Source organism: Prorops nasuta, unplaced genomic scaffold (genome assembly GCF_024137725.1).
Source record: "Prorops nasuta isolate Cenicafe-Biocafe unplaced genomic scaffold, Cenicafe_Pnas_1.2 PNAS00154, whole genome shotgun sequence".
In the NCBI taxonomy this organism is placed as follows: domain Eukaryota; kingdom Metazoa; phylum Arthropoda; class Insecta; order Hymenoptera; family Bethylidae; genus Prorops; species Prorops nasuta.
Window position 1 is genome coordinate 58,855 of NW_027116950.1, and position 11,778 is coordinate 70,632.

General features: G+C 31.6%; 1 protein-coding gene across 1 annotated transcript; it reads left to right on the forward strand.

The window, feature by feature from the left end:
- The first annotated feature begins 234 nt into the window (after nucleotides 1-234).
- Nucleotides 235-11,568, forward strand: LOC136785094 (uncharacterized). The gene is made up of 5 exons (XM_066746114.1): nucleotides 235-558; nucleotides 8,428-8,797; nucleotides 8,908-9,100; nucleotides 9,453-9,622; nucleotides 9,740-11,568. The coding sequence occupies exons 1-5, from the start codon at nucleotides 235-237 to the stop codon at nucleotides 11,566-11,568; spliced, it is 2,886 nt and encodes a 961-aa protein (XP_066602211.1).
- The last annotated feature ends 210 nt before the right edge of the window (nucleotides 11,569-11,778 follow it).

An 11,778-nucleotide genomic window follows, 5' to 3' on the forward strand; every position in this document is an offset into this window, starting at 1 on the left:
AGATAATTGATTATCGATGGCTGGATCATAGATCAAGCAAAAATTGGGTAGTTAGCGAATAGGACAAGTGGTGGCGCCACCTGCCACGACTATTGCGCGCGCACCCAAGCCACGGGTGGGGGTAACCTACCGTGAGCGGGTTATCGGAGCCAGCGGAACAGACCTGGCTCACTCCAGCGACAACCTCCGACATTCATAGACGCCTTAACACCGAACGAGCCTTAAGTAAGTGCGATGGCAGAGAATGCGGAGAGCAGAGGGAGTACCGGGTCGGGAAATACATCGGAGGATTTCGATGACCCGACAGATAACGATGCTGTCCAGGGTGACCTGGCAAGCAAGGTATCGAATCTCGATGCGAGAATGGAGAAATTGGAAAATTCTTTCCAAGATCTCATTTCGCAAATATCGAGATCCTTCGAGCAATTAGCTCAAGGAAAAGTTATCGGAGGAACAGCGCAGGCTGTTCCCGCTAAGCGTCCCAGAGGCCGTCCGCCTAAAAACGCGACGAACCAACCGGGACCGGCCAATGAGGGCCAGCCTTTGCTGACACATGGGGTATCATATGTCTTTCTCTCTCACTCTTATGCTATTAGAAAGAGAAAGAAGAAAATTCTTACTATACTATTTTATCCCGAGATGATATACTTTTGACAAAAGTAAGACGATCAACCGCTACACTCGAGTATATGCAATTTACCAGATTCTCCTTATTCTCCTCACCACGACTCCTATACGTCATCGTGACGTCATCTGACGTCACCGTGACGTTTTACGCTTTGGTGAGAACTAGAGACCTGAAGCTGTCCAGCTAGTTACAAATCTAGTAGGCCATTCTTCACGAGCAGATTCGATGAATGTCAGTGTACCGTAGTACAGTTGGGTGCAGAAATCTTGCGTCAGGCGAGGGGAAGTAGGAATCTGAGGGGCGAAGGGATTTCTAGGGAGTTTGTCCGTAGCTGTCAAATGGCGCGATTAACCCTCAATTTTGGATCGTGAACAAAAATAATATTTTCGCAAAACGATTGCGGAAAAGAAGGAAGGATTTTAATACATAACAGAGAAGACAAAATATATCAGATGAGTATAAATTAATAACAAAAAATTAAAATTATTGTGAATTTATAAGAAAATATATATATTGTGGTTATTTTATTTCTGTTACAGGCTAAATCCTATTCTTCATGAGTTTAAATGTTTAAATCACAGGAAAGAAATACTTAAGCAACAATGAATGAAAAGGACTAATTTATAAAGCATTTCTCTGTGGCCTAACCATTTCAATAATTGTGACATAATGTTATAATAGTGAATATGTAAGCGATTGCTGTGTATACAAAGAAATTTTATTACAAAATAATAATAATGTATGATAATGTTTTGATTCCTATTATTATAAATTAAAGCTAGTTCAAATAAAATGTATTATTTTAATTTCTAACTTAACCACACTCAAATTCTATACGTACATAGTAATTATATATTCTTGTAGAACCTATCTTTGAGCTACTCTAACTAAATTGCAACTATTTTAAATCTGCAGGTCATAACTATTTACTTCAATGATCTTTATTATTCATTGTGAGACAAATTGTGTAAAATTTCTGCTAATTTCTTATTGATCCGTCACATGCTTCCTCATCTCGTATAACATTTATTTGTCTTGATTGTTCCTTCTTCTTCTAGTTTTCAACACATAACAATAATTTTATTATCATTTTTAAATACACGCAGATAAGATGATTATGCTGACTTGTAATTAATTTTATAAATATTGGAATCATTGTTAAACCATTGCTTATTAAATTTGGAAAATGGGCATTTGAATGATGCTATTTAAAGTGGGCCTCTCTTCTGTGAAATATATTCTCATAATACTTAGATAGATAAAGTTCCTTAAAAGTTATGTGTATAATACTGAGTTCATCTTATTTTTTAGCTTCAAGTAGTTTTCCAGCAACGTGTTTGAATATACATTTTGAATATAGAATACTCTTATTTCATTACTCTTATTACAAATGTTGTCAGGATTGATAGAAAGATATGTCAATCATCTGAAAATGATAGGATATACATGGCGACTGGATAAATTAAGGTTTTAACAGATAAGTTTCATGAACAAATAGGAATAATAAAATAAGTATTGCATATTGGGAATGGATATCCAAAATATATAGCTTGAAAATATAATTTGAAGCTAAAAACAAGATGAACTCAGCAGTATACATAAACGTATTGGTCGACAATATCCTCTCAAATGGAAGGAAAAGATATCATGTGGATGAAGTGCCAAACATATTTAAGTACAATAAGTCCAGTGTCCATCTTTCAAATTTAATACAGCAATAGTTTACCAATCATCCTAATTATTATAGAAACAATTAGACAGCAGAATAAGCATATCTGAGCATATTTGAAAATATCTAGAGAATTATTGGTATATGTGTTCAAATCTAGAAGAAGAAGGAGCAATCAAGGCAAATAAATGTCATACGAGATGTGGAAGCATGTGACGAATGAATAAGAAATTAGTAGAAACTTTATACAATTTATCTCACATTGAATAATACAAATTATTGAAGTAAATAGTTATGACCTGCAGATTTAAAGTAGTTGCAATATAGTTAGAGTAGCTTAAAGATAGGTTCTACAAGAATATGTAATTACTATGTACGTATAGAATTTGTGGGGATAAGGAAGAAATTAAAATAATAAATTTTAATTGAACTAGCTTTATTTTATAATAATAGGAATCAAAACATTATCATACATCATTATTGTTTTATAATAAAATTTATTTGTATAGACAGTAATCGCGGTAATCGCTTACACATTCACTATTACAACATTATGTCACAATTATTGAAACTACTGGGCCACACAGAAATGCTTTGTAAATTAGTCCTTTTTCATTCATTGGTCTTTAAGTATTTCTTTCCTGCGATTTAAACTCTTGAAGAATAGGATTTAGCCTGTAACAGAAATAAAATAACCACAAAGTATATATTTCCTTATAAATTCACAATAATTTTAATTTTTTGTTATTAATTTATACTCATCTGATATATTTTGTCTTCTCTGTTATGTATTAAAATCCTTCCTTCATTTCCGCATTCGTTTTGCGAAAATATTATTTTTGTTTACGATCCAAAATTGAGGGTTAATCGCGCCATTTGACAGCTACGGACAAACTCCCTAGAAATCCCTTCGCCCCTCAGATTCCTACTTCCCCTCGCCTGATGCAAGATTTCTGCACCCAACTGTACCCAAAAGCGACATATCCTATAGCGTAGTACTATTTTGGGTACTACGCTATAGTCGCTGCTGATACTACTGGTCGGCGGAAATACGTCAGAGGGTAGAGACTGTAGAGGGACCGCAATATAGATATTTCTAATTACTAATTTCAAAATACATAATGCATGGTCCGTGAGCCAAGACAAATGTTAGTATATACATACCACAAGTTATAAAGTAATATAAAGAAATAAAGTGACAGTTTTAATCTTACTGACAGCTGATATTCTGATGGTATAAGTGAATAAATAAAGTGACGAAATTTGTAAAATGTACATAAAAATAATTTTTAAAAGTATATAAAGGACTGAACATTTTAGATAAGTATAACAATAAATTTTATAATATAAAATGTAAGATATAAATATTTTGTGGTACTTTGTGGGATTTTATTTCAGATTAAATTATAGTAATGTGTTTACTATGTCACTGTGCTGAGGATGGAGCTATGCAGATTTTCAAAATTAAAATAAAGGAATAGACTAAACATAATGTGGTTATCGATATCCAAATGTGAATTATTTGAAGCTAAAAGCAAGATTAATTCAGCAGTATCCTTAAATGTATTGGAGAACAACATCCTCTCAAATTTAAAGAGAAGATATCCTATGGAAGAGATGCCAAACATTATAAGTAAAATAATTCAAGTGTCCATTCTTCAACTTTAATAGAACAATGGTTTACCAATTATCTTGACATTTATAAGATTAATTAGTCAATAGAATAGCTATAACTGAGTGTATATAAAAATAGCAAAAAATTAATCGTATATTTTGAAAACTAAAAGAAAGAACTAACAAGGCAAATATAAATGTTACATAAGATATGGAAAGATGTGGCGGATAAATAAGACATTTACCTAAACAAAATGCGATTTCTCTCACATTGAATAATAAAAATCATTGCAACAAACAGCTATGCTTTACAAATATAAAACAGTTGTAATTTTGTATGTAATTTAACGAATATATGACTACTACAAGAATAGGTAATTACCATGTGTGTTTAGAATTTTGAGAAAGGGATGAAATAAAAATATGTTAATTAAACTAGCTTTAATTTAAAATAATAGCAATTAAAACATTGTCATACAAGATTATTAAATTTACAATAAGAGTTTGTTATATATGCACTAATCGCTTACACATTCACTATTATAACATTAAGTCACAATTATTGAAATGACTGGGCCATACAGAGAAGTGCTTCATGTTTTAATACTTTTTCATTTATTAGTCTATAATTACTTTTTTCCTTAATTGAAAGTCATCATAACCGGATTTCAACTGTAACAAAAATAAAATAACCACAAAGTATATTTTCTTAAAAATTCACAATAATTTTCATTTTTTTTATTAATTTATACTCATCTGATATATTTTGTCTTCTCTGTTATTTATTAAAATCCTTCCTTCTTGTCCACAATCGTTTTCCGAAAATATTATTTTTGTTGATGATATAAAATTGAGGGTTAAGGAGGTTGATTCCATACGTCTAAAGTCAAAAGAGATTTATCGTAGACTCTCTACTGACTAAAGTAGTAAGAGATTAGATTTGGCAACGTTGCTTCTGTCATAGACAACAGGTGATCGCCAGTTTTACAAAATAATATTATTTGGAAGTTTTCTGGCTTTCAATTATTTATAGGTATAGGTATTTATGTTGCAATATAGTTTTAATTATAAAATATTCCAAAGGCATCCAAAAATGTTTAAAAATAAGGCATTATACATGCATTATGTTTCAGGAATAATAACATGTTTATTAGATATTTAATAAATTATTGTTCAGGTTCTTATTTTGCTTTTATTGTTAAATAACCATCAACTCAAATTCCCTTTCATATATTCTGCATAGATGAATGCTTTTCAAAGAACGCGGGCTACGACGATTGCGACGTTGCCACTATTTCATTTAATGGAGGTTGACGTTATAAAAAACAGCAGTTTCCCGAAGAAAATTTTTGATTTATTGATGGTACAGTTACCAAATCGATATGTTTCAATCTGTCATGTAATCATTAGATACTTATTAACTTTTTCTAAGAGTTTCACACGTTTCTGTTCGTTAATCTTCGCGTATTTTAAGTATGAAGAGAGAAAAAATTTGCCTGCCCATAAGATTACATGTTAAATCGTAACAAATTATTTTATTTATATCTAATTGTATAAGTATCCAAACAATCTAAAAATTAATATAGTGACTTTTCTAATACTACTAAGCTTATACAAAGTTTTGTATCAACATTTGTTCGTTAATTCTAAATCGGACCAACCTCCTTAATCGCGCCATTTAACAGCTACGTACAAACTCCCTAGAAATCCCCTCGCCCCTCTGATTCTAACTACACAACGCCGCGACGCAAGATTAATGGCCAAAACACGTCCGAAAGCACTGAGAGCTTATTATACCTAAAACACTATACTTCGTTTCTTCTCTGTGAATCACACTTACTATACATTTTGCGTGGTATATTCAATTCTCGCCAACAAACTATACAGCGTAGTATCTTCCAACATGGCGGACTTGGCAACGCTGCCTCGCATGAGCAATCTCCCGTTTTATCTCTGCTACTACTGACTGTCTCTGACCGGCATATATGGCTTCTCTTGATGCATTTAGGAACCGCATTATAGAGCCAATCACCATCAATAATTCAAGCGAAAAAGCGCGAGTTAACATATGTATATTTTGGATTGAAAAACTTTGAATAATAAATCTAAAGTCTGTTTTAATTAAAAATGTATGCTGAAACGCACTTTTCCGTATTGATGACGTTAATGCGTAGTAGAGGTGTAAAGGCGTATCCTCAAAATAATTTGAAAAAAGCTTTCACTAGTTGAGTTCGGAATTAAACTCTTTTCACTCCGACGGAGCTTTCCCTAGAATTCCCTATTCACTCCGTCTAGTAATTCTGTGTCCGGGAGCAAGTTAGAGGACGTTTATTTTCAGGGATTAGATCCAGATCTCGGATCAGACTTACCGCAGTGTCGCAGCTTACGAAAAAAAAATACTAGATCATCCTAGACTAATCCGGATCTAGTGAGGAGGCTTTCGCGAGAGTGAATCCGGATCCAGATTTAAGTAGAGTAATTAGGGCCTATTCAGGTGTGGAAATTTTAGCTGTCATTAGTGGCATTATTCTAATCAACAAAAGGTAAATATTAAATTTCCAATTTGTTTTGCTAAAGATAAAGAAAGAAGTATAATAATCATTAATAATTTTCACTTTTTATATAATATATTAATTGTCTTACATAATTTCTCTTAATAACATATTATTTACAGATTAAACAATGGATTATATGAATTTATGGAATATTTTATTTGAAAATGATGAGGAGGAAGATGATGTATTATTATCATCCTCCTCATCATTTTCAAATAAAATATTCCATAAATTCATATAATCCATTGTTTAATCTGTAAATAATATGTTATTAAGAGAAATTATGTAAGACAATTAATATATTATATAAAAAGTGAAAATTATTAATGATTATTATACTTCTTTCTTTATCTTTAGCAAAACAAATTGGACATTTAATATTTACCTTTTGTTGATTAGAATAATGCCACTGATGACAGTTAAAATTTCCATACCTGAATAGGCCCTAATTACTCTACTTAAATCTGGATCCGGATTCACTCTCGCGAAAGCCTCCTCACTAGATCCGGATTAGTCTAGGGTGATCTAGTATTTTTTTTTCGTAAGTTGCGACACTGCGGTAAGTTTGACCCGAGATCTGGATCTAATCCCTGAAAATAAACGTCCAGAGAGTGAATAGGGAATATGGAAGAGCTGTGATAGCTAATTGCTATTCTATCCCCACTTCTAAAAGGAAAATAGGGGTAAGGATAAATAAGAAATATTGGCACTAATTGGGAGCTCCGTCTGACTAGTTTAAGCGGGAAAGAAGCAAAATTGACAAATGTTGGTTTCATTATTTTGGAATTAAATTTCAAACGTTTGTTTATATAAATCTAAGGGCCTGATAAAGTAAGTGAAATAAAATTTAAAATAATACAATATCGTGTATAGTTAAAAAATTAATCTTTTATTTCTTTTTAACAGTTGTTATGAATAATGAATATAGTTCGTGTAGACTCTACCAATTTTAATTTAATTTATTTTGATAACTGTCTTCTTTCAATTAATTGCAATAATTTAGTAGTACAGCAAAAATGAAAAATTCCAGTAGCAACTTTATCCCTCCATATATTTTTAATATAATTTTATAAACTACTCACTACTTTTTTCTTGCAGTAGGACATCCATTTTTATTTTATCAAAATAAATTAAATTAAAATTGGTAGAGTCTACACGAACTAAATTCATTATTCATAACAACTGTTAAAAAGAAATAAAAGATTAATTTTTTAACTATACACGATATTGTATTATTTTAAATTTTATTTCACTTACTTTATCAGGCCCTTAGATTTATATAAACAAACGTTTGAAATTTAATTCCAAAATAATGAAACCAACATTTGTCAATTTTGCTTCTTTCCCGCTTAAACTAGTCAGACGGAGCTCCCAATTAGTGCCAATATTTCTTATTTATCCTTACCCCTATTTGCCTTTTAGAAGTGGGGATAGAATAGCAATTAGCTATCACAGCTCTTCCATATTCCCTATTCACTCTCTAACTAGCTCCCGGACACAGAATTACTAGACGGAGTGAATAGGGAATTCTAGGGAAAGCTCCGTCGGAGTGAAAAGAGTTTAATTCCGATCCGAACTCAACTACTCTTGGAAGTCAACTAGATAAAGGCTCCCTCACAGTTGAGTAGAATTTACATGAGGCTCCCTCTCAAATTGAGTGTGAGTGTGAGTAACGTCTATAAATACGGCCATAGGTGCTGTTGCCATTTATCGTACTGTTCAGTGCTGCCACAAGTACTCCCCCCTTAAGGTAGTTGTCGTTGTACTGTCCCAGTCAAAAGTTTTTCAAACAATTTTGTTTAAGCCTGTACCAAAAGCACACGTATCTGGCAACACTGATTTATATCGCATGCGCAGTGCGCACTTGTTTATAACCCAACAACTAACTGTACGTTAGCTGTCACGCGTAAATATTGTGAGTGAAATATAGTAGAAAATAATTTTTAAAAATGTCAAAACAGTTAAGACTAAAAGGAAGATTTGTAAAAGAAAAAGTACTAGATAAACAGAAGAAGTTTGTTCTACAAATGCAAGAAGGACGAAAAAGAAAAGAAGAAAATTTATTAGCAAATAATAATGTTGCTGATTCTAACCTACTGGATGGAAGACGCATAGTGGACCTAAAGGAACTTGCGAATAATCTAGTATGCTGTAAATGCAAACATGTTTTATCACTGAAGAATGTGAAAAAAGAAAACCGTTTAGGTTTAAATTCTGTTTTCTGGATTAATTGTGATGATTGTAACATTTTAACAAAGGTAGAAACAGGTAAAATGCACAGGACAGCCAGTAACTCGAAGCACGCAAATGTAAATACAAAGGCCATACTGGGTAATTTTCTGTCTTTTAATTTATATTATTTACTGCATCATAAACTATTTTTATCATATACGTCAAATGTAACAGTATACACAAAATTATTTCAGGTTGCTTACATTCAGGTATTGGCTGCACAGCACTAAATAAAGTTTTAGCTTGCTTGAACATACCAGTGATATCAAAAGATTTATTTAAACGCTATGAGCGAGAAGTTGGGCCAGCCATAGAAGCTGTTGCTAAGGAAAGCTGTCAACTTGCTTGTGATGAAGAGCGACAACTTGTCATTAAAGAAATAGACAAATTGAGTAAAGAGTTGTAAGAATTTTTAAAGTTGTGACAATTATTATTTAATAATTTAACATTATTATTCAGTTCAAGCAATTTTTTAGTAAACTGACCAGCTTCTTTATGTTACCACCTGATTGCTAACATAAAAAATTAATTATCAATATTAAGTTAGCTTTACATAATTCTAATATGAAAACATTCATTTTGTCATTTTTTACAGTATATCTACAATATATGATAAAAAATTTAATTAATAAGATACTTAATTGTAACTGATAAATAAAAAAATGACTGTTTTTATTCTTCAACTGAATAAAATCAAAATATATTATTCAATTCTGAAATCTAATTTTGTTTTTGTCCTCTACATTATTTTCAGACCTTCAGAAATATTTAATGAAATTTACCCCTATTACCAATCCCTTCACTCTGCTATTGATTATGGTGATCATTTAAGCGATAATTCTTCAGATAATACTTCTAAATTTGATTCTGCAGTAGGAGAGATCATTAATATTATCGTATCTTACGATATGGCTTGGAGCAAACGTGGGAATGGACGAAGCTAAGATAGCCTCAATGGATACGGCTGCATAATTGGATTTTTAAGTGGGAAAGTATTGGACTATGCGACGTGCAACCGTAAATGTATGTTATGCGATATAGGTCATAAAAAAGAAGACCACGATTGTCGTCAAAATTTCCAAGGCAGTGCTAAAGCGATGGAGCCTGCTGTTGGGAATTTATTAAGTAATCAAAGTAACATCTTGCAAAATTCATGCTTAAACGTTAGAGTGTTAATCGGAGACGAGGATAGCTCTACCATATCAGCAGTTCGTAAAGGAGCAAATAAAAAAATATTTAAACTTTCCGATAGAAATCATTTGTATAAATTATTTAACAGTGATCTGTATAAATTACGAACACAATTTAGTGAGATGAGGAAGAAAAATGTCGTTCCGCACATAAAAAAGTGTCTTTGCTATGCTATTACCCAGAATAAAGGTAACAGCCTTGAACTTGCAAATGCAATGCGTAGTATACCTGATCATTTATTTAACAACCATGAAAACTGTGGTTCATGGTGCCTGCAAGGAAAAGATCGAACTTCTCAACAAACTGTTTTGTTAAAACAAGAAGAGCTGTATAATACATTGAAAGAAGTATTTTATAGGTATGCGAATAATGCGCATAAATTTAGTATTACTGCTTCCAGCCAGGCTAACGAAAGCATTAACAACATTATGGCACATAAAGCTCCAAAAAATTGTTGTTATAGCCGCAGCGAGTCTGCTGATTTCCGATATGCTAGCTCAATATGTACAAAAAATGAAGGTGACAAGCATTTATTACAAGTTGAGAAAAAATTGCAATTGTCTCCAGGAAAGCAAACAGCACGTTTTGCATCTCGACAAGACAAAAGTAGATTAAATAAATCCATAAGATCCAAATTATTGCCAATAAAACGAAGGAGAATAATAATAGGCGAAAAAAGAGATAATTTGAAAAATAAAAATGAAAAATCAGAAGGAATACAATATCAGACCAATTGTGGTTTTTTTAATGATGCAAATAAGTCCGATAATATTTTAGATTTTTCAGGTTTAAATATTTATTTAAGTACTACTACAGATAAAATCTCTTCAGAAACTTGCAGCATTGTTTATTTCGATTTAGAAACGTCAGGATTCCACAAAAATGACGAAATTTTACAAATTGCAGCACAATACGAGCAATATAAATTTAGCGTATACATTACTCCAACGCAAAGTATTAGTTCTGAAGCTTCTCGATACACTGGTTTGAGTAATGTTAATGGGCATTTATATTTACACCTAAGGAAATTATTAACAATTCCGTTGATTGATGCTTTATATTCTTTTCTACAATTTTTGAGTATACCAGACAAACCATGTGTACTTGTAGCACACAATGGATTTTTTGATAGTTCCCATCTAATTAGAGCTATTTTGAATTGTAATATGATACAAGATTGTAAAGTTATTGCTGGCTTTTCTGATACTCTGATTTTATTTAAAAGACATTTTCCGGAAAGAAAAGGTGCAGGAAAATTTAAGCTGCAGATATTAGCAAATGATTTATTAATTGAACCATCAAACGGAACATTCCATGAAGCGTTGTATGATGTGGAAGTATTGAAATCGCTATCATCAACCTATTTAAATAGTGATGACATTCTCAATAATGCTAAATCATTTAGCGAATCTGTAAATAATATCTTAGAAATAGATAAGATTTGTATTACGCTACTATTATTACAGCCATTTAAACATGTTGTAAAAGATGGTATTTTAAGAAAAATGGCTAAGGAGAATATAACTTATGAAATAATGAAAAAGAAATATGAAGAAGAAGGAGAAACAGGCGTTATTAAAATTTTAACGGAATTAAAAAACGGCAAGCCAAAAGTAACCAAAAATAAAAGAATTATAAGCGAAATTATAAATTTTTTACAAAGTAATTTTATTATTTAATTATAAACAAAGTAAATTATTGTTTATTTTTGTTGCATGATATTCAAAGGTTTAATAATTGTTTTTTATTAATTGTATTTTATCGTTTTCCTTTATAATTAATAAATATTAAATTCTCAAAATATATCAACTGTTGTTTGTGTTTTCATATAAAAAGTTTGAATTCCCGCGCATAAGACAATTTAGAGTTTACAGTGTTGCCACATTTTT